At 40.5% G+C, this 23,157-nt stretch overlaps 1 protein-coding gene across 12 annotated transcripts in view; it reads right to left on the bottom strand.

Moving 5' to 3' along the window:
• Nucleotides 1-23,157, bottom strand: part of NBEA (neurobeachin) — a 667,546-nt gene that overhangs the window by 5,744 nt on the left and 638,645 nt on the right. For 10 of the 12 annotated variants that reach the window (XM_082700381.1, XM_082700386.1, XM_082700387.1 and 7 more), the window contains 6 exons: nucleotides 17,958-18,047; nucleotides 15,457-15,649; nucleotides 13,794-13,865; nucleotides 11,738-11,893; nucleotides 11,075-11,245; nucleotides 1,254-1,355 (listed from right to left, as the gene is read on the bottom strand). In XM_082700381.1, coding sequence (XP_082556507.1) covers nucleotides 1,254-1,355; nucleotides 11,075-11,245; nucleotides 11,738-11,893; nucleotides 13,794-13,865; nucleotides 15,457-15,649; nucleotides 17,958-18,047 — 784 coding nt within the window. Of the gene's footprint in view, nucleotides 1-1,253; nucleotides 1,356-11,074; nucleotides 11,246-11,737; nucleotides 11,894-13,793; nucleotides 13,866-15,456; nucleotides 15,650-17,957; nucleotides 18,048-18,368; nucleotides 18,432-23,157 lie in introns of all 12 variants that reach the window. The other 2 variants (XM_082700384.1, XM_082700385.1) reach the window with 2 other exon arrangements.

Below are 23,157 nucleotides of genomic sequence, written 5' to 3'. Positions count from 1 at the left end.
CCCCAAGGAGAAATTGTGTTGATAAGATAAAAATTTCACTAGGCAAGTTGACAGAAATAACTGGTTCATATAGTTTGGTATTACCCACCCGCCAACAAAACCACCTCACAAAGAGAGTTAATGCATTCCATTTCTGTTCCAATTGACTCCAGTAGATATGTAGTTTACAAAACAAGTGGCATTATAGGGCTAAGTTTTTTCCTGATTACCAAAAGAAAATTCGGGAGAAAAAGAAAATAGCAATCACCTCTCATATCACCTGCTGCCTTTAGAAAATACCATTTTTTCCCTATACCTACTATGTGTCTTTGTTGCTTTTCCTTTTCACTTTACAGGATAGAATAACGTTACACATATTGTTGCTCTTTCTTTTTTTGATTAAAAAGACATTTATTGAAAATATCCTATGTGTCCACAGGGTCATTTACTCTTAGATATAAAAGTGAAAAAAACAGTCTCTAACCTTCAGGCATTACATCCATTTTCCATAAAGCAGCCAGGATAAGCTCCTAAAAACCAAATCTGATCATCACATCACTTTGCTTAAAAAAACTTCAGTGGCTTCCTACTACCCCCAGAATAAAATACACATGGCAAATCCACTGGCCTGCCCGCCTGCCAGCCTTCTCTCTCCCTAGCTCTGCCACCACAAGTACCCACTCAGCCCCTCTGGTATTCTGCCATTTCTCCTGAGCCCCAGGCTCCTTCCTGCCCCAGAGCCTCACCACGGAGAATTGGGCATCTGATCTAGGATGGGAATCTGAGTTTCCTGCCTTTTCTTGACACCACACTTTTTCCACAAAAAGCAACCCCCCCCCCCAAGTAATCATGTTTCCTTTCCCACCAACCTCAATACAGCCCTGGGCCTTAGGAAGGAAGGGGCTCTGGTGGGAGGTGGGTCCAAGGTTATGTCTGAGAAGCAACCTGATGCCCCCAGGACTCCCATTGCCTCACGGTACCTTCCCCCACCTTTTATATGTTCTTTTTAATGGCTGCATCGTAGGGATGTGCTGCAGTTTAATTTACCAGTGTCCTGGCTAGAATGCTGGTGACCACAAAGTACCACATAAAATTTTATGTATGTTCCATATTAGTACTAGTAAATATTAATAAGAAAACAAAACAGTTACAAGGAACCCAAGGATTCCATTGTCTGTAGAGAGCCTCCCAAAGGCAATAAATCATAAATCACAGTTAGCTTGAGAAAACAGTACCGTTTTAAAAGACCTAAAATGAAGGAAATGCCTTCTGACCTTTAGCACCACTGATAACAAGTCCAAGTTCGGCACAGACAGAAACACAGACAACTTCATGGTCATGGCCTGTGAGGACAGCTCTGGGTGCAGGATAGTCACCTGCAGGGAAACAGCAGCAGTGGGTTAGTACAGACCGATGCCAGAAACGAAGGGCTATACCATTAAATCAAACATTTAAAAATCGTTAATGCTTATTAAGAGCATTTACTAGCCGTGTGATCATGAGCCGGTGGCTTAACCTCTCTGCGGTTTTCTCACCTGTAAACTACTAACTACTACAGTAACCCTACAATACGGGTCATTCAGGTGACTTGAGTAAGTTAACGGATATGTTGTAACAACATCATGACACATAGCTACCCTGCTTTTCCCATTGTTAAGAATAGACACCAAACCTGCCACAGCATTTATATGCATTATCTCATTTAATTATGGCAAAGGTCATATGAGACAGGTACTGTTATTATCTCTATTTTATAGCGTAGAAACCAAGGCTTTGCAAGGTTATTCAACCTGCACAAATTCAAAGAGCTAGCAAGTGTTGGAATTGAACCCAGAACTATCTAATTTTGAAACTCATGCTCTTACCCATTTAAAAATGTTCTCTACAATCTCCAACAACATATGCTGAGGAGCTTTGATTTTGAGGGGAGGGAAAAGTAGTGAAGGGAAAGAAGAGATGATCATCTTAAGTTTCCACCTGACTTAATATTAAATCGAAGCTAGCCAACAAGTCCAGCTCTGTTACACGACGTAAGCATTTTCACTGCCAAGTGCTTTCACAATCATTAAGTAAATGATTTTTAAGTGACAGGCATTCTTCTAAGCAGGCTCGGAGCTGGAAGTGTAAAGAGGTGTAAGGCATAACATGGAACTCTTGCAAACTCATCAGTAACAACTATGGCCTTTCCCAGGCTTCCCACCGGACAATGCCAAATGTGAGGAAGAACAGATTATGTGCACAGAGATAGCAGGGATCCAAAGACCTCTGCATAAAGAGCATCAGAATGTCTGGTGAGTAACCTGCACAAAGACAGTGTGAGAAGGATCAGCAAAGTTGAGAGGGCCACACGCCCAACATTATCTTATTGGGTCAGACCGTTTGGAGAAGCCCATCTGGGAGAGAGATGAGAGGTCTCTACAGACTTGGGTGCAGACTTGTGAAGGAAAAGGAAACAATGGCAAGTCACAGAGGCACTGTGGAAGGCGAACGGGCTAATGGTGCCAACCTGTGTAGGGTTCTTGGTGGTTCCCTTGGTAGGTGGGAAAAGAAAGCCCGTGTTGGCCATCCTGGGTGTATGTGAGGACCTTTAAAAGACTCACTGCAGTGAAATTCTGCTGAAGGTGGGGTGATCAGAAAGGAGGATGTGAAACAGTAACAGTACAGGTTGGACCTGACCCACTCAATGAAATTCAACAAATTATTTATCAATGCCTTGTAATACCCCACTATTTCCATTTTGCATTAACATCACGCTTATTAATGTCTTATGTTGCCTATTTCTGTTTTTATTTGTAAACAGTTCCAGCTGACTCATATTGTCTGACATTGGTTTATACGGATGTGTGGTTTAGTTGACTCTACAGTATCAGCTTAGCAAACATAAGGAAGTAGTACACATAAATACGCCTCTGTGCATATTTACAAATAAATTATTTCATCTTCAATGGATTATTGACCATCACTTTTTCTCCTTGAAAAGGCACGTTGGAACTTGGTCTTGTAACTGCAACTCCCCCAGAATTCTTGGTATTCCTCAAACTAGGGTCTGTGTACCCTGGGCTCTGTGGATGTTTTCTTGGGAGTGAAAAGTTCCATGGAAAATTTTAAAATCCAGATTTATACTTTGATGATTTTCTAAACATATTTGTTAACCAATTATTAAAGATGAGCTCTCTCTTTGTTGTCAAAAATTTATGCTGTGGCGATTTAAAATTGACATATGCTTTAAAAATTAAGATGAACTAATTAATTCAGTATTTTTTAAACTTGTTTATGGGGTCCAAGAATACATTCCTCAGAGTCAGTTTTTTTGTGGGGGTGGGGGAGGTTAATGACTACTTTGTTGTCCTTAAAAGGGGACAGTGTAATAGTGAAGTTTGAGGAACATTTTTGTAGATTCATTTTCTTCCTCTAAGGTCACAAATTCTTTTTGCTTTGGTAGCCTCCACAAAGATACCTGATCTTCCTTTGTTTTCAGAAATAAATATTTAAAAATCAGTTACATAACATGTTAAATATTTATAACATATGTATAAAATTAAAAGAACAGAATAAATTCAGTTGTACTCACCTCCTAGTTTAAGAAATATAAAACATTGCCAGTAACTTTGGTGCTCTTTCTTATATCTTGGACTTATGCCTTTATAGACACACACACACACACACGAGATTTTATTTATTTCCTTGACAGAAAGAGAGGGACAGTGAATGAGGGAGAGAACACAAGCAGGGTGAGTGGGAGAGGGAGAAGCAGGCTTCCTGCCAAGCAAGGAGCCCGATGTGGGCTTGATCCCAGGACCCTGAGATCATGAACTGAGCTGAAGGCAGATGCTTAACAACTGAGTCACCCAGACACCCCTATTTATACTTTTTTTTTTTTAAGATTTTATTTATTTATCAGAGAGAGAGGGAGAGAGCGAGCACAGGCAGGCAGAATGGCAGACAGAGGCAGAGGGAGAAGCAGGCTCCCTGCTGAGGAAGGAGCCCGATGTGGGACTCGATCCCAGGATGCTGGGATCATGACCTGAGCCGAAGGCAGCTGCTTAACCCACTGAGCCACCCAGGCGTCCCTATTTATACTTTTTTGAGAGAGAGAGTGAGAGTGTGCATGAGTGAGCTGGGGCTGGGAGAAGCAGAGGGAGAGGAGAGAATGAATCTCAAACAGGCTCCATATTCATCACGGAGCCGCCTGCGGCTCCATCTCATGACCCTGAGATCAGACCTGAGCTGAAACCAAAATTAAGACGCTTAACCGACTGAGCCACCCAGGCACCCCAGATATGTGCCTTTAAAAAAAAAAAAAGTTATGTATTTTTCTCTTTTGTTCATCCTGCCTCACCTGGTCATTGAGTTTGTGATCTTTTTAAATAGTGCTTGCTTGCTTGCATGCTGACCTGTTTTTCCCTGTCAATTATATTCTGGACGGGGTGCCCCCCGCCCACTCCCAATTCTTGTCTCTCAGAAAGCCACCCTGTGCTTTGGGGTTGACACTGCTCTGAGCTCCTCCTGGGCTGTGATGTCTGGGCCTCACTGTGGAAGCGGCGGGGGGTGGGGGGTAGGGGGGGTAGGGGGTGAGGGGGGCCGGGAGTGAATGTTCAGGGGCTGGTAACAGTGCCTGTCTCCTGGATAGCCCTTCCCTTGGCACCAATGTGACCCACAGCACTGAGCAGCTGCAGGGGCGCTACAGTTCTATGCCCCACAGTGGCCCGAGGGAAGGCAGTAATAGATCTGGGGAAATTTTGGAGGAAAAGGGCTCCTCCTTAGCTCCTCTAACTAAGACAACTCATCCTGCAAAGCACGTAATACGCTTCCCTCTGGTTTGCCAATACCTCCTCCTTCAGACCCACCCATCTTCTGTCTCTGCAGGAATTGCTCAGTTTTAGGAGAGCTTTCCCAGATCTGTCAGTTTCCATTTTGCTTTGGGGCATCTCTCTGATGGAGTATGGGAGACGAGGACAGCAGCCCGAGCGAGTGTGTCATCTTCTTCTAAGTTTATGTACACGGCTATAATATTGGCACGGCATATTGGCAAACTATCCATTTATATTGGTCAGCAGTCCCGGATTTGTCTGAAATGTATTTATAAAATTATGCTTCAAAGATGCCTTGCATTCCCTGATAAAATGAGAATTAAGATTTTCTGTGTGATACCATCCTTAATTTTTCTAAGTGATTATTTTATGTTGGAGAGGCTGGTGAGCTGAAAAGTCCTGAAATTACATGCTTAATGAAATTTACATAAAGTAGAGTTATCTAAACTTTTCCCTTATAGGCTACAGAAAAAAGTAGAAAGCAATTTAGTTCTCTTGCAGGGAACTGAAAAACATGTATTAAAAACTATTCCTTGTGTATGTAATCTATTTTCTATTAGGAAATAAGGTTTTCAAAGGCTTGCATCTGATTTAGAAAGTTAAAAATTTTTTTTTCATTACAGTCTCCCCAGAGCATTTGAATGAACTGTGGAACTTAACTACTAGGGGCCATTGTTTAGGGCCCTGAAAACCAAAGTTTCCCTCTTTAAACTAGAAGAAAGTAAATAACATGTTATTCAGGGGTTTCTGAGTTGGGAAACCTGCAGCAGGGGGAAAGCATATTTCCCGGCCAAGGATATTTCATTGCCAGGGACAGATGTCACACACCCCAACAATCATTCAAAATCTTGGGAATATTCTGTCACTGTCACATCACAATTGATGGATGTAGCTGGGGGTTAAAGGGCCTGTGCACAGGGAGGTGCAGGTGAGCCCCCCCCAGGACAGCAGCGCTGTCACCCTTGTCCCCCCTCATCTCCTCGACACACGAGCTCTCCCTGTGATGGCATTACCACGTGTGACAGAGAACAAACACGCCCGATTCTGAGGTTGCTTAGAGGCAAGCATTTGGAAACTCCAAGTATCAAAGGCTTATTATAAACAGATTCCATCTCATTTTTAAGCAAAAGTCATTTCAATATTTTCAAAATGGATGGATGATGAAAACAGTACGAAGATATTAGATGTTGTTATTCACGTGGCTCTGACGAGAACTTTTTCAGTGAGATGGTCTCTGCTTTTAGAGAAATGATCAAAGTAAAGATACTCATGGTTCTTATTATTTTAAACCTTATTTGTGGGACTACTAATACGCAGGGGGAAGCTTTGGTCCTTCTGAATTAAGAGTTAAACAAAAACAGCCGAGTTTCTACAATCTGTGACCCTCAGCGCAGTTCTGCTGGAGTCAGAGGATGAACGTCTCGATGATGTATGACATTCAGATTTTATCTGCCACCTTTGCTAGCTCTCTGCAGAATCCCCATGGAAGGTATTTTCACTCATGTTTATACCTACATAAAAACAGGATGACTTGAAATCCCCAAATACATATTTTAGTCAGTACTCCAATTTCAAGATTTATTAAAAAAAAAAAAAAACTGTTAGACAATTGTTATGGTAGCTCAGAAGAATTGTGTCCATGAGCTGTCCCTTATGGAGACTCTGTCCTCAGCCACTTGTGGAGGTCTGGCCCAAGCACCAAGAATGCCTGGTCCCACATTTTCCACAGGTCACAGGTGACCCAAATAAAAACATCCCAGGGGTGGAAAATGCCCTCTAGTGTGGTTTCATTTTATCGTATCCTCACAGAATACTCACTGAAAAGCAGAAGATAGCTGTTCATTCACTCTAAGTTCTTTTTCTCTGGGAGAGAAGATACTGACCACCTTTGAGCATGGCCGTAGCAGCGCAAATCTCTTCCCTTGAAGTCCTGAGCCTGGATCTAGGTCAAGGACATTACTGTCCTGCCATTACCTTCCCCAAACAGTCAACCGTATAATCCAAGGAAGCAGAGCTTTGCATGATGCCCAGAGACACCTCCAACCCTCCTGGTGTGGATCTGAAGTTCTCTGATCACGGAAACGTATTAGTTGACTCCTGTGTTTTTCTATAGTGCTTTTGACTCAAGCCAGAGAGCCTTCCAGCCTCAGTTCCATAAAGGGAGGAAAGGCACTGACCAAGGAGGCATTCAGCCCCCTTCTTAATCAGGAATCCTATAAAGTCTCCTAATGTTAGGCTGAGGGGATGCGAGGCTGGGAAAAGGATGTTATATTACAGACCTCATTGTTGAGAGTCCTAGGAGTTAGGAATTGTTCACATGTCACTATGCTCCCTCTGATACATTTCATAATCCCTAGATAAGATCCCTTGGTCTGGGAAGTGACGCAAACATACATCTATGTTAAAAATATCTGTGGGCTGTTCTTTGTCCAGGCTTTCATCTGGTACGATACCACCGGTTAGCGGTGGTCATGGAGCTGGGCACCAGGATAGCCGCAGTAAGAGAAGGCTGGATGCAAACAAAGAGAGGGGCAGGATTTGGCAGATGTTTAGTGACAGGCTGTGGCTGGCAGGACGGTCAGTGTCCAGAGCTGAAGCTCACACAATGGGAGCCTGGGGAAGGGATGTGTGCACAGCTGGAGTCTCCTTTTCAATGGGCTTCTCGTTTCAGAGTTTGCATAATGCTCATACAAGAGCTAGAAGACTTATTTTTAAAAAGTGAAATTGAAAAGGCATAATCATGTCTTATTCGTGTCACTCGAATATCTGTAGATGTGATCTGAAAAGGCGAAAAGTAAATTCTCTTCCAAAGTTTCCTACAGCTAGGATTTTAAAAATGTCCTATGTATGTATCGGCAGACTCTCTACCAACCATCTTGTGTCTGGTATAAACATTAAAACCACACACTTTAAAAGCAAATTGGATTTGGAGCTGAGGTCCTAGTGTATTTTAAGTGTCTGCTGAAGAGACAACAATGTTGACTTGCCCCTCTTGTGACTATCTTGTTGGAAGCTACAGCACGTAATGAGAAATGTCAAGTCCCAAGATCAATGAAATTTTGGGCTCCAGGGATTCAACAGGAATAGCATTGATCCTTTTAAAGAACACCAGTCAGAGATGGGTTGTAATATATTGCAAAGAGGGGCTCAGGAGGATAAGCGGCCAAGTCCAAGATACCTACCTGACAAAAAATTCAATCAGCTTTTAGCACAAATTGCCTGCTCTGCTCTCCTTTCTTTCATGCAGTAGGCTGCTTCCAATTAAAGTGCGCAAATTAATTTTTATCACTTCCAAATTAGTTTCAGAATTTGTGCAAAAGAGTGTTTCAGATGAAAGCATCTGTCCCTCACATCTCTGTGATTCTGTTATCTAGTCAGGGACCTATTTAAATCTCCAAGAAAATTTTCTAATGTCAAAGTCCCAAGTTTGAAAGAGTAACACTGGATATTAGCATTATAAAATATATTCATAAAACAACTGTAATTCAGCTGAAACCTAGCTAGGTAGCACCTGCTTATTTTTTTTATGGTCTGAAACTCTTTTTAATGATCTGCCTCTAAGTGTTCATCGTCTTTGTAGTGAATCCATTAAAAATATACAAATAATTAGGAAAAGACTTTCTGAAATGTCTGAATTAGCCACAATAATATATTTGACTCAAAGAAACCCTAAACACTTTCTGCACCTACCTAAAAAAATCTACAAACATTACTCAGATTTTCCTCTGTGGTACTAACAGAGCTCTCCATTAAAAAAGAATAATGACAGTGCAAAAGAGACACAAATATATTAGAGAGCCACTTGAATTAATCTTGAGAAAGTGATTAAGTGAATCCTATCATTTTATGTTGTGCTGAATAAATATGATTCAGCCTCTGACATACAAAGAAATTCAATGTCCACACCAAGACCAAACCGTGAATTCTAATGGCTACTGGCATGTTGTGTTTCACACTAGGACTTCCCCCTTCAAGTCTAGGTTAATATATACAACCCTCAAAACCTAAGGGCATTGTGCTGCACACTTTAATATGAATTTAGATATAACCAGCTTTTTGGTCTTGAGTAGCAATGCATTAAAGATAGAAAACACATACAGCCCGATTCTCTGACCTGTGAATTGGTAGCTAGAATAGATTAAACTGGGACAGAAGAAAAAATCTTTTTCTTTCATGTTGTGAGTTTTCTGATGGCAAGGACTATGTCTATGTCAACACCCATGGCTGATCTCTGATGTGACAGTCAATTCAGTGTGTGCTGTGCCTGCTTTTACCAAAAAAAAAAAAAAAAAAAAAATAGAGAGAGAGAATTGACGAATGTATGTGGTCTCTCTCATCATGCGTGTGTTACCAGGTTGGCTAATTTAACAGATTCAGGGAGACATGAATCAGTCAAGTCTGGATATGACTAATGATTAATTTTTTATTATTATAATTATCCATATGGTAAAAAGCTGATACATTTTTAATGTAATTATTATTTGGTACCCAAGATGTAAGATCAAACATTTTGTAGTATGATACCAAACATCATCTGATAGCAATTTATGATTCATGTGACAAGTATTCAATATGCTCAGGACATTCAAGCAGACAAAGCAGTTTGGTGATTAGTGTAATACTAGGCCAGAGACTCTGACTACCCCGTTTTCCCAGCGGCTAAGATCGGACCAGCACCCAGCAGGCCTTCAATGCATGTTTGCTGCTTGCCTAACACTTCAGGTAATCATCCGGTTTATTCTAAAAGAGCATTTTTGCCCCTTACATTAAGAATGATGGATGAAATAAAGCCATATGACGTAAGTCCATATTAAATGTCCAAAACTCTTGACAGGGTGGGTTTTACAAAGTCATTTACAAAGTCATGACAATAGTTTTGACCAAAAATAAATTCTTACAAATGGAGGCAAAAGTAAAAGATATGCATCAATAATATTCTTAATTTCTTAAGGATAATCTTGTCTTATTGAAAGCTTAAATAAAATCCTGCATCTTAACAAATATAATATTCATAATTTTGTTCTTACGGGTCAATATAAAATTTTTATTTATATAGCTCCTGTTGTAAGGAACCTTATCCACTCTAAGTATTAGAAATCTTTGCACTGAAACTATTGAAAGCTTGGTAATTAATAACTGCGATTATTTCTAGGCAATCTCTTATCTAGTCCTTCATTTAACAATGTTGAAAACCCTATTATGTGTGTTACTATGCCAGGAACCAGAAATTTAAAATGGAAAGGGAGAGCCTCATGATTCATTTTAGTGTTTCCTCAGAACAACAGTTCCAAAGAATAATTTTTAACTGTACTGCCATGAGCAAAAGATACCATGGAAAAACATGTTTGAGAAATTGGGGGTTAATAAAATTTCAATAGATATGTTTGTTTAAGTAAGACGTTCAGAACTTACCTAGAGAGTAAGAGTAAATGCAGTGTTTTCTAAAATTATTTTACTCTGCAGTCCCCCCATTTTTTTCTCTACAGGATATCTTAGGAGCATTGATGAATAAAAAAATACTTAGGAATCATCACAAGCAAAGCAACTATCTTATTCAGTTTTTGCCATTCCAAAGCCTAGTTTGAAGGGAGTACTCAATCATCGTTAAATGAATACACGGAGATACTAGACATGTGGTAGAAAGTAATAAGTGTCCTCACTGAGACACAGATAAAACCTTTTAGGAATTCAGAGGAGGGAGAGAATATATTCATTTGAGAGAAATTATATGAAGTTTAATGGACTAGGTGATACTGAAGGAAATTTCTGAAGGATAGAGACATTTGGACACTGGGGGAGGGCTGCCAGTGACAGGGTTGATGTGAGGGGACCTGGGACTTTCCCCAAGTTGAAGGTTACAGTAATTGCTCTTTTTTCACTTTGACCATAGCGACATTCTAACAAAGATTTTTGCCACTTAAAGCTTTCAGATTTTAAAATCCTTACAACCCTAGGAAAGGCTGTTAGAAAAATTTAAAAAAGCAAAATATGTTTAAAGAAACTTGTAGTCTGTGAGATTAAGAGTCACTTATGGTTGACTCTTAATCTCACAAAACAAACTGAGGGTTGCTGGGGGGAGGGGGTTTGGGAGAAGGGGGTGGGATTATGGACATTGGGGAGGGTATGTGCTTGGGTGAGTGCTGTGAAGTGTGTAAACCTGGTGATTCACAGACCTGTACCCCTGGGGATAAAAATATATGTTTATAAAAAAATAAAAAATTAAATAAAAAAAAAAAAAGAAAGAAACTTGTAGTCTGATGGGACACTTCTAGACAAATACTCACTGCTATTAGGGTTGTCTCCTATGATATGGTGCCGCCCACTCCAGTACCAGAGAAGCAGGGTAGCATCTCGAGACCCAGACACAATGTAGCAGTCCCCACCTATGTAGGACTCAGACCTGGCCAGGCACGTGACCACATCCCAGTGGCCAAACACGATCTGAGTTAATTTCCCTGAAACACAGAAACACTAGGTTTAATTCATTTTGCCATTTTTCTTTAAATGGTAATAAGCTTAACTTTATATTACTAAATTTGTGAAAAGTAAATGTGTAAACATGAAAATGTATAAGCTAATTCAAATCTAGCCATTTTCTGAATTTCTTCTGGGAAATGATACAAGAGTGTTCCTTGGGATTTTTAAGGACATGACTTAGAAAACAACACAATCGTGATTTTCATTCTTCAGGGGTTGGGCCAGACTAAGGGGAGGTTTAAGGTCCTTTACTGGACTTGGTTTGGGGAAGGGACAATAGTCCCATTTGTCCTATGAAATCAGGACTCATGCAAAGGTTTGGAATGGATAGAATTATAATGGGTTACTTACAATGTGAACACTTAATGTGGCACTCAAGATGAAAATGCCTACATTATTAAACATGATTTTATTTTAAGCCCTGGGTGTAACAATAGGCATTTTGAAAGGTATTTTGTGGTTAACCTTACCTGTTTCTGTAGAGTAAACTCTGAAGCTCTTATCCCAGAATCCACAGATGAGGATATAGCGATTATCTGCTGTGACCACAAAACAATGTGCATTGATTTGTATACTCTGATCGACAAGGTCCGTGATCTGCCTTTTGTTCACACCCGAGTTATTGGCTAGACGGACACAGAAAAAAGAATTTAAAGGAGGATTCCACAGGAGATTCATCAAGGTATATTTTTGTGCTTCTTTTACCTAGAAATGGGTTTTTAAGGTTATAAGATTATTAACATATTAACATTCCCCCATGGGAACAGAAGCTTAATTTTTAGTAGCTGTGGAAATTTATGAACCCTCTTACCTATCTAAAAGTTGTCAGAAATTTCAGTTCTTTCTCCCCCAAGAAATAAGAACAATATGCAGACTTCAGATAATGAACTGAAAATAAAAATATTTAAATGCCTTGAATTCTATCCACGTTCACTACACACAAGTTCATTAGTGTCCAACAAGTTCTGTAATTAGGAGGAAAAAGTATTGTGTGAAGTACGGTATATAAGGGAAAAAAAAAGTCTTACTATTTGCCCCAATCTGTCATTTTCTGATGGCATTTACAATTCATGTGGAAAAAAGAGGGGAGAGGTTTGAGCCCGGGATGTTGTTATGTGGGCAGCCCACAGGGAGCTTCAGGTCAGCCGCTTTAAAGACCTGGATTGTCAACAAACAGAAGGCCCTTCCAGAATGGGCTGGCAGGGGAGGGGAGGAATAGGAAAGATGGGACTGGGGAGGAAGGAGACAGGCAGAGACTCCAGTGGATAGCACTGGGATTGAATCGGAACAAAGCCAGGAACTCGGAGACACCGTGTGATTTCCCTAGTGCCTGTCTGCATGCCAGCATGTCCCGTTCTCCGCGCTGTCCTTTCAGGCGACGTCCCCGGGCTGAATTCTTAAGCAGGAGATGCAGACGGTCACCCACACTCTCTCACGCCAATTAGACTGAAGTGCTACTATTTGTAGAGTCCCACTAATGCTACAATAATAACAACGCTAGGGAGGTTAGCCAAAAAAATTATATAGAGAAAGGTAGCAAAGAAAAAGAAAATCAAAGGTTCTGAGTCATTTGAAAACTACATAATTGGTCCTTAATTAATTATAATAGAGCTGCTAATTTTTCCATGGTTGCTTTCCTGCTGTATGTGACACTGTTGATGTCTCTTGGACGGAGGAATAGCTGGACTAGACTCTAAAAATATGCCCAGTCCTGAATCTTATCTTCCCAAAGACATGTAAATGTTGTTTTGTGTATGGGTATAAAGTAACTAATTCAAATGACTGCCCTTTAGCTTACTTCTGAGTTCAAAGATGAAGGGTGAATTAAGAAATATCAAAAAAGATATACCATAATTGGATATGCCTTTACACTTTTTTATGCCATTTTCATTTTTTTTTCTAATTTAGTTGCCTACATGATCCCATGAAAAAGGCACGACACATATCCTGATCAGTCATTTTGCAGATAGGAAATTGAGGCCTAGGAAAATGAAGGGGCTTGTTCTGGATTATCTGCTTATTAGTGTGTATGTGATTTAAAAATATTTCCATTATCTGTTGCAAAGAGTTACAGTTCCTAAGTTTGCAATTCACATGAAATCTTTAATTAAAAAAACCTGGCCCTATTGAAAGGAGATTTCTAGAAAAGATGTCTTTCATGTTGGTTCTCTTTAATGATTTTTTTTGAGTCCTTACATATTTTAAGTATTTTAAATAATATACAGTTATTAAAGAATAGTTCAGGCTGAAAGAAAGGACAGTTTAGAATGATTTTCCTTGTTTGGAATGAACTTAAGTGACCTTAAATGAACTTAAACTTACTTAAACTTAAATGACCTCCTAAAAAATCAAGGAAATGCCAGATAGCATATTATGCTTTACACAGCTCCTGTGGTAATTCAGTTTTATTTACACATCAATTTGATGGCAGAAAAATTATCATTCAACTACCTTTTGTGATAAATAACTACACAGGAATCTGTGGACAGTCAGCATTCATGAAAATGTATTTTTTTGTTAACGTACCAATCAGGGGGTCCATTTCAATGGGAAGATGATGAGCTTGATCCAAGGAGTATCCTGGAGCTCCTCTGAGGCCTAAAGATTAAACAGAAGGAGAAAACTAGCACAAAAGTCTGAGAGGGAAGGAAGCAGTGTCTTATGATGACTGTGGAAAAGGTGTACTGCTTAAAAATTATTTGGCAAATAGTTGTAAGTTGTAAGAATGATGGTCATAAAAAACATCCTTGTGGATACTCTCAAAAGAAATCATCACAACAGGGACTGCTAGCTTCCATGGAAAGAATGTTTCTATCCTAACAAGAAAAAGCCACATAGAATAGAAGACCATAACACTTCTTGAACCCAACAAAGAGCTCAGATTTCTGGGCAACCAGTAAGCTCGAAATCTACGAGGCTGTGCCTGCAAGCAGGGGTGGGCGTGAGCACAGCGGGGCTCACCTGAGCCAGGGCAGAGGGGAAGGCGGGGTTTCCGCCTTCTTTCACTAGATGACAAGTCAACTGAAGGTTAAAATTAAAACATGGAGCCAAACTTAAGACCTTAAGCTCAGGAGAAGCTGCTATCAAAGGATTAATATTTAGGGCTGGATTGAGTTCATTAGTCATAGTATTTTTACATGTGATTATATAACATATATGATACTTTTGAACAATGCTAAAGAAAAATTAATCCTTTATAGTTTTTTTCTCAATGCAAATATTTCTAGAGGCTCAGACTTCTGTGAATAATAAAGTTATATTTTTTTCTTAAGATGTTTGCTGCATCTTTCAGATCAAATGGAATTAGTTATACCTCATATTGATAGTATCACCAATAAACATAAAATAAATGCATCTAGAAACTCTTAGATTAAGCTAGGATTTATATGATACTGTTTTTCAGAGCAATACAAAAGTTAGGAGAATAGAAAAATTCAGATTAATTTACCACGGCTTATCCATTTAGTCCTAGAGACAGTGAGAGTCCTGGGGTTTCTGAGGAAATTGTAAGGGGTGAATCTGGCCAACTAAATCATTTGGTCATGTCCTGGTTAGGTAAGTATCAATATGTCTAATTTTGATAATAGAATCCTCTCACTTCAAGTTGCCGGCTGGAACTCTTGGGAATGAGTTTAAAGAAAACACACACAGAATCACTGAACAATTTAGATTTTGTCTTTCTCAAAGAATCTCAGCTCCTCAAGGAGGGAGACGGTGTCTGTCTTGTTCATTGCTGTACTCCCGGTGTGCATGACTATTTGACACAAAGTGGCCATTCAAATATTTGCCAAATAAATTCGTGAAATGGAAGAAAGAGGATTTGAAACCATTATCTAGGAAATCCAGATTTCAACTCACTTTTGTTTAATATAGCATAAAAGTGTTTTTTTTTTTCCTTTTCTTTCCTGTGGGGCAGGCATAGAGTAGGTGGGGGGGGGGAATTATTTGTAGACCTGCTTCAATTCATCGAATATTATTGAACATTTAACCCCCAGCCCAGCATTCTGTGAGGCCCCAACACAGAACAGCTGCGAACAAGACAGACAAGACTCCCCTCGTCAGGTCTGGCAGTGGTCTGCTCTGCCGCTGTCTGTAGACCTGGCATACGGCTAGACCCCAGCACACTTACCTTACCTTAACTGTAGCTCCTAAGAGCCCTCTAGCAAGTGACGCACTTGGACACACGTACCTACTGTGTTGTGCCACCGATTCACCGCAAACAGCCGGCTGCAGGTCACGGTCACCACCGCGGGGATGGTCAGGTGGGGCAGCGTGTTGGCTGCCACGTGGGTCACCGGAGAATTTGATGGGAACTTCAGCACCATGATCACATCCTGTTGCATCTGATCTTTAAACATGAGTGGACTCTGTGGAAGGAAACACTGTTGAATAGAAAGGGAAGAGAGCAGAAGAAAACAGAAGGGATAACACAGTTAGTGAAAGCTCTGGGGAGACGGAGGTTAACACAGACGAGGCTAGCATGAGCAGCGAGCAAAGCAACCCCAACTTCCAGCCTGGGAGGATGGCACAGGGAAAGGGGCAAAGGCTCTCTCTGTGCAGCCGCTGACAGGGGACACCAGTTCACCAAGGACCCGCCTCAGAGTAAGCCTCGTGAGACAGCGGGGTGAGACGGGAGCTCACAGACCGGTCTCATGACACAGCAGCATTGCTCAGGGCGGTGAAAGATCAGTGACTGACACTGTTTACATGAAAGATAACATGAATGAATTGATACTTTCATTTTTTACCTGGTTGATCTGGGGACATGACTCCAGCCTAAGTAACTAAAATACACTAGCCTGCCCTGTCAGAGCTTTGCCCGAGTCCTGGCTGTGGCAATATTGACTGGTTGTGGTTGATGACTCGATAGAAGGCAGACACTATAAATGCTACTATTCTAGCAACTATAAAACACCATAAATACTACCACACCAAAACAAAATGGGGATGCTGGAACTAGCCATTCTGTCGGGTTTGTAACTGTTCTGTAACTGTTTCTACACAAGGAATCGTCTGCTCCACGAGCTTAGAAGGGCTAGGTCTCCTTTATGAGCAGTTCCATGCCAATTTAGTCTCTCACCATTTTCCCCAGGAAAGCAATGAATCCTGCCTGGGCACTTCTCCAGGATAAGTATTTTTATTATTATTATTAAACAGAGACGACTAATACGGGAATAAAACTCTTCTGCCAAAGCATTTCATAAAATAAAGTGTTAGAGATATTCTCTTGGACAGTTTATTAAAAATACTTCATCTAAGGCTTGGGGCTCTGAGGCCACATCCCCACGTCTACACCGTGACTACGTGTTCTTATGGAACCGTGTGCTTGGTGTCAACCTCTCTGCTTCGTCACACGCGAGGACCAATTTCAATCACAAGAGATCATTAGTGACTAATCAAGGGGGGTGAAGCTGTTGGAGCCATTGTAAAGAGAAAAAAACGTGTTTTCAAACAAACACATTTATTTATGTGTTTCACTAGGAGTTTGACTACTGATTCCTTGACAGTCCCCTCTGGGTTGTCGGCGCTTAGCGTCATGCCTGACACACAGAAGGAACTCGATATGAATTTGTTAAGAAACTGAAAAAATAAATGAAAGGTCTCAGCAGTACTTCCGCCACAAAATAACAGCTTATAAATTTGTTTGCAAATATACTGTGGACCATACTTCAGAGCTCTTTACTCTAAAATTAAGGTACTTGCTGCTTTGATAATAGCCTAGAAAAATGGATGAACTTTAATTCATTTTGCAAACATGTTCCTTTGCCTTCAAGCATTTTTCACTTCAGTAAAAAAAAAAAAAAATCAGTGAAAAACCACAGCTTAAAAAATAAATTCCTTCTAAAGAAGTTTCTTGGGAAAAAAATTCACCATCTTCAAATTAAAGAGGGAAATGTTGTACATTTTGCTAATAAAATGAAAAAGGACGGTTTTGTTATGAAAACGAGCTTTTAAAATTCAGATTAAAATGAAAAGAATATTACCCTTCCCCTTATAAAACGGGAATAAAAGTTTTAATATGAGGAGCTAGCGGAGATGATGACACCAGCTAACATTTATTGAGAACGTATTGCACACCAGGTGCTGGTCTAAGTGCTCTACGGTATTAAGTCATGAAATTCTCAGGGCAGATGCTTTGCTTTCATGGAACAGATGCTGCAACATAAACAGAGAGGTTAAACACCTTGCCCAAGTCATTCCCTAGCTAGAGGCAGAGCTGGTGTTTGACCCGAGTGGCTCTGGAGCTCTTTCTTAACTCTCCTGACCTGGCGAATTACCTCTGTATTTCTGTCTTCTTAAAATCAGCTAGTCCCCCTACCCCACCTTGCCCCAGAAGACTAAATTGGGCCATATCATACTGCGTTGATATTATATTTTCATCCTACTTTAGAAATCAAATCTAATTCTGGTGCCTGGATGTGTCTGAATGAGTTTATGCAGGGGCATACAGAGTCAGAGAAGACCGCGATTTTTGTGAACCCCAAACTGGGCGAGCGTAGCAGGACTTAAAAGGTAAGAACCGCACTCCCCTCTGTTTCTCCACAGGGTATGGGCATCCACTTAGCCTGGAGAGTTTAACCAGTAAATCGAGAAGCCTTTAAAAATGCTGCTGAAATGACGATTTTATTTGACGTGTTCCCAGGTACAGAAAAAGCAAAAAAACTTTTTGTTCAGGCGGCTCTGTCTTACCAGGTGCATGGCAGAGCTCCGAGGCGGATGTGGTTCGATAAGCAACTGAGAGGGCGTCTGTCCAAAGTTCTGTATCTGTGCCTCCATGGCCTGCAGGGGAAGGAGAGTGACTGTCACAATCGATATGCATCAACGAGAGAGGTCATCACGCTCCCTGCCAGTGCAAGTGGATCCCAAGTCAGCCATGAAAGACGTCCAGAAAATTCACCGGGTGCTCTTTCTCTGAGGGTGCAGAATCACCCACGTGTTAGTATGCTGTAGACAAGCTTTGCTTTCTCTTTCCAAACATGCTTCCGTTAACCAAGTGGCTATTCTTATGTAGAAGCCAGGGTTAAATGTGGGAGGGTTAGACGGTGAATGCATGTGGCTGAAGCCAAACAACACTTCTCACACTCAATACACCACGTGTACCTTCAGAAAGTCCTGTGTGAGGAGGAATGTATGGGGATCTCTAATGAAATAAGCTTCTGGGATCTTGGGGAAAAAGAATGATACATAAAGTCCACCAGTGATAGGAAATAAAATTCAGGAAATCACATGTTCCAGTCAATTCAGAGGGTAATCATCAAGACTGCTGTATAATGATTGATTAATGCTGGCCAAATTTTCAGTACAAAAAAATATGTTTTAGCATGCTATGCTGTTTTAAGATCAATGCTGAAGTATTATCTAATGTTTATATGGTATGAATTCACATGTCTCAAAAATTCTTTGAAATTTTACAGCCCAAAGAGGAAAGAATTCTTTGGGCATCTTGAGCTAGGAAATATTTTATTAAAGCCTGTGCAGATAAGAAATATTAATGAGATTTTATGGCTTCTAACGAATAAAAATAACTTTGGATCTCAAGCTGTCTGGACTGTGTAATATGCCTTTCTCTGTGTGTATGTCAAAGACACAATCTTACAGGAGATTTATGTATGTCTTCTATATATTAATCCTACAGGCAAAGAAATTTCAATATATTAAGCTAGACTAGCAGAAATATTTTTCCAAAATACTGTTAGCGTGTAATTTAAGTCAACAACGAGAAGCACAATATTTACAATAGTCATTACTCTGTTACCATGCTAATTTTTCCCCTAAAATTGTGTGCAATTTGGTTGCACATAAAAGTGAAATACGAAACTCATTGCTGAGTGCTTAGGAATGCAGGTAAGGTGGTAGATGGCTCTCGACGCCGCGCTGCCACTAATCTCATCAGTATCTACAAATCTCATTTATAAAGTACTTAAATTTAACAATCTGTCTGCCCACACTGCATTTCAAGAAAATGTTTATCAATAAAAATGTGAATTTTCAAATTTATTAGCAATATTAAACATGAATGCATCATTATCTGCCATATTTTAGCAATTGCACAAATGGGGCTTTGGTTCTTTTATTTGCAGAGGCAATAGGATGAATTATTAAATCTCTTTAAGTGCTGTCCAATTTTAATGTGTCCATTTATTTGCATGGTGTCCACTCACACGCAAAGTGTGACTATTTAAGTAAATCGTATTCACATAGGTACCATCATACTTTATCTCCCCAGTGCAAGATTTACGATTATCAAAAAGGGAAGAGACCATTTCTGGTTAGGTTCACATCATGAACAATAAGCTCTTTGAGAATTACCTGGAAGAAAAAAAAAAAGGTAATTTCATTGTTAAAGTTGCCCTAGCTAGAGACTTCACATAACATGAAGAGCTAAAGTTGCTCTAACAATAGGTCCTCTGGTTTGTGTTCAGACTTCTCCAGAAAGAGGACTGGGATGGGGTGGGGAGATGAGGGGTAAAATTAAACACAGTTTAGTCTCTAGGTCAGTGTCTGTACTTAGTAGGTAGCCTTTAAATGGCCATAGAAGGACTGAATCCACAAACACGCTCTGTTTGACTTGATTTTTGTTCTGAAAGGCAAGTATTAAAACTGTATCAGAAAATCTCTGGAGACTCACCTATTTTCCAGAAATCGGTACAGTTCTCTTTGGCGGGCCTACCCCCCCCCCGCCCCCCCGTCCTCTTTGGACTGAGGCAGAGTACACACATGTATTTATTTTAAACTATTCTCATATGACATTAGGGTAAATATTAATCTGTGATCAAGTTAATATTGTGACTTTTGCCCTCTTATTAAGACAGTCTATTTCCTACACTTACCATTTATTTATTTTTTAAACACTAAACTGAATCCCTCTTCCTTGTGATCCACATCACATGCCTTCATGACCTAAAAGTTCTTAGTCCAATGTTTACCTTTTGGCTCTCTTGTAATCCTGTCTACCAGTAATCCCTTAACCTCTGGTTTAAAAATACACAGATCTTTCTGATCTTGAAAAAGCACACTGCCTCCTCTAAGTGTTTCTTGGCACTACCAACACTCTTGAATGAGGAGTGAGCACCCACGGATTTTCTTCACTTCTCCCGTCCCATGTTTTCTGTCCTCCCCACCTTTAGAAAGTCATCAATGTCTTCTTTCTGTTAAGAGGGATGCACTCTGTATGGGAGGGGGCCCAGGGATGTACACAGGCCATTCTGTGATCTATGAAGCATAGCAGCTGAGTGGTTGTTCTGAGAACTACTCCCGATGTAGGAAAAATGCCTCCCTTTCATGTGAACCTTGGGGCAGGTTTCTCAATCCTTCCCAGACTCCCCAAATCGCAGTGAATGTCCTCCATATACTCATTGCACTTTTCTCCCTTCACCATGAAATTCAGTGCACAGCTCTTTACATAGGTCTGTTTGCTCAGACTGTTGATCTTCGCAGGTGAAGGCTGTGACTTAGTCCTAACAGAGTCCAAAAACATTCGCTGAATATGGAAGTGGGGCAACAGTGGGACATTAGTGCAAAACTGAAAGGTAGCCCAGAAAAGGAAAAGCACAGTAGTAGAGAAAACATCGGAGTGCTTTACTTTTACAATTCAATACCACAAGAACAATGACGTTAACAAACGCTGTTAAATGCTTCTATCCCACTGTGTCGAGGGATAAAAAATCAGATACCAGCCTGCCCTCAAGAAGTTTTCAGCCCATGAGGACATACGATGAGTGAGTAATCAGGGCACACAGCAGGTGGAGGACCCTGGCGAAAGAGGGTAGAGGGTAGAGCAGGGCACAGGGACAGCAGGGCTGTTAGGAAAGGGGCTTCCTGAAAAGGGACATGAGCTGAGGTCTGAATATTAAGTCAGAATTGGCTAGCCAAAGGCAAAAAAAGACAATTGGAAATAGCATTTAAAAAAAAAATCGGGGCGCCTGGGTGGCTCAGTGGGTTAAAGCCTCTGCCTTCAGCTCAGGTCATGATCCCAGGGTCCTGGGATGGAGCCCCGCATCGGGCTCTGTGCTCAGCAGGGAACCTGCTTCCTCCTCTCCCTCTGCCTGCTTCTCTGCCTACTTGTGATCTCTCTCTGTCAAATAAATAAATAAAATCTTTAAAAAAAAACATCAACACATTTCTATTTTTCTCTACACTGTTCTGTGTGTGTGGAAGAGACTTAATACTAGCTTTATTTATTCATAAAATATTTACTTACTGAGCACCTACTGTGTACTGGGTACCATTTTAGATATTTGTGATATTCACCAAAGAAAACAGATAGAGATTTGGGCTCTTGGGAAGGTTAACACTCTAGCCAGGATGGCACAGGAGCTTACATTCAGCCTGATGTCACAAGCCAGCAGCCCTTGGGCTACAATCAGCTCACAGGTATGGTTTCTATTTGAGCCAACATTTATAGGTCAGAAAATTTCATACAATAAATTGGATTTTTTTTTGGCTTCTCTCAAAAAAACCCAGAAGAGGTAGATCATCAGCATTCCTGCACAGCAACACCTGTCTGGTGCCAAGGCAAAGGGGCCCTTTTGTAATGCCCACTGGGCACGCATGCCTCGTGGCCCGCTTCACTGGTTTAATCTCTGACTCCTACACACTCCAGTATTAGTTAATCCTTTTAAAATCTACTACCAAAATGTTAATTTGTATTACAAGGAAGCTATTGCTTTATAGGTCTACAGTAGTCCCGCCCTCTTCCTCAGGGTGTATGGTCCAAGACCCCAAAGAATGCCTGAAGCTGGATGGTCCTGAACCCTATGTATAGTTTTTTTCCTATACATACACACCTATGATAAAGTTTAATGAATAAATCATGCACAGTGAGAGATTAACAGCAGTAGGTACTGATAAAATAGAATAGCAATGATATACTGTAATAAAAGTTACGTGAATGTGATCTCTCTCTCAAAATACCTTACGGTACTGGGCTCACCCTTCTCCTTAGGATGGTGATGTGAGGCTGTAAAATGCCTGTCTGATGAGTGGGCACCTGGGTGGCTTAGGTAGGTGTCAGCTTAGACATTCAGTTAAGCGTCTGCCTTTGCCTCAGGTCAGGATATCAGGGTCCTGGGGTCAAGCCCTGCTTTGGGCTCCCTGCTTGGCAGAGAGTCTGCTTCTCCCTCTCCCTCTGCCCCACGTACCCCCACCCTGCTCATGCCCTCTCAAATAAATAAAATAAAATCTTTTTAAAATATGATTAACTGATGAGATGAAGTGAGGTAATGAGGTAGTAGGCACTGCAACCTAACATTGAACTACTGCTGACCTTCTGAGGCTAGGTCAGAATCACTGCTTCTAGAACATGGCTGACCTCGGGTCACTGAAACCGTGGAAAGCCAAACAGTGACTAGGGAGCTCTGCACTTCCCACTGAAGCAAGAATGAACCGATAGTGTATGTGTGAGCCCACGACTTTTATAACATGTTTGACAGAAGAACAAAACTTGGGATATAAATCTGTCCATCTAGCTTCATAGAATCTCAGACGTTATCTCTTGTGAGAAGCATCATTAATTTATATAATATTAAAATGTAGAAAATGTTACTAATTAAACTATGATCCACTATTCATTGTAAGACACCCTGCAATTTGGAGTGCTGAGATGCGGCAAGGACAAGCATCTCAGAATCAGTCAGTGATCCTAACTTTTTACATATAATAAACAGTGACAGAAATCTTACACATGTCATATAAATCTAGCATGGATAATAGGCTTAAAACAGTAGATTTTTCAAAACAAATGTGACTGACAAAATCTTTGGTGTTTTGCAAATAGGAAAGAAATTTTTTAGGGGTAAGCAAGAAGGAGAGAAACATGTGACCTAAGTTAGGAACAGCAGCACAAAGTAAACCAGAACAGCACTTTCACATTTCATTACACACATAGGAC

The sequence above is a fragment of the Mustela nivalis genome (assembly GCF_964662115.1).
Source record: "Mustela nivalis genome assembly, chromosome: 15".
In the NCBI taxonomy this organism is placed as follows: Eukaryota; Metazoa; Chordata; class Mammalia; order Carnivora; family Mustelidae; genus Mustela; species Mustela nivalis.
The sequence above is the reverse complement of the archived record's forward strand: the minus strand, read 5'-3'. Positions and strand labels throughout refer to the sequence as shown.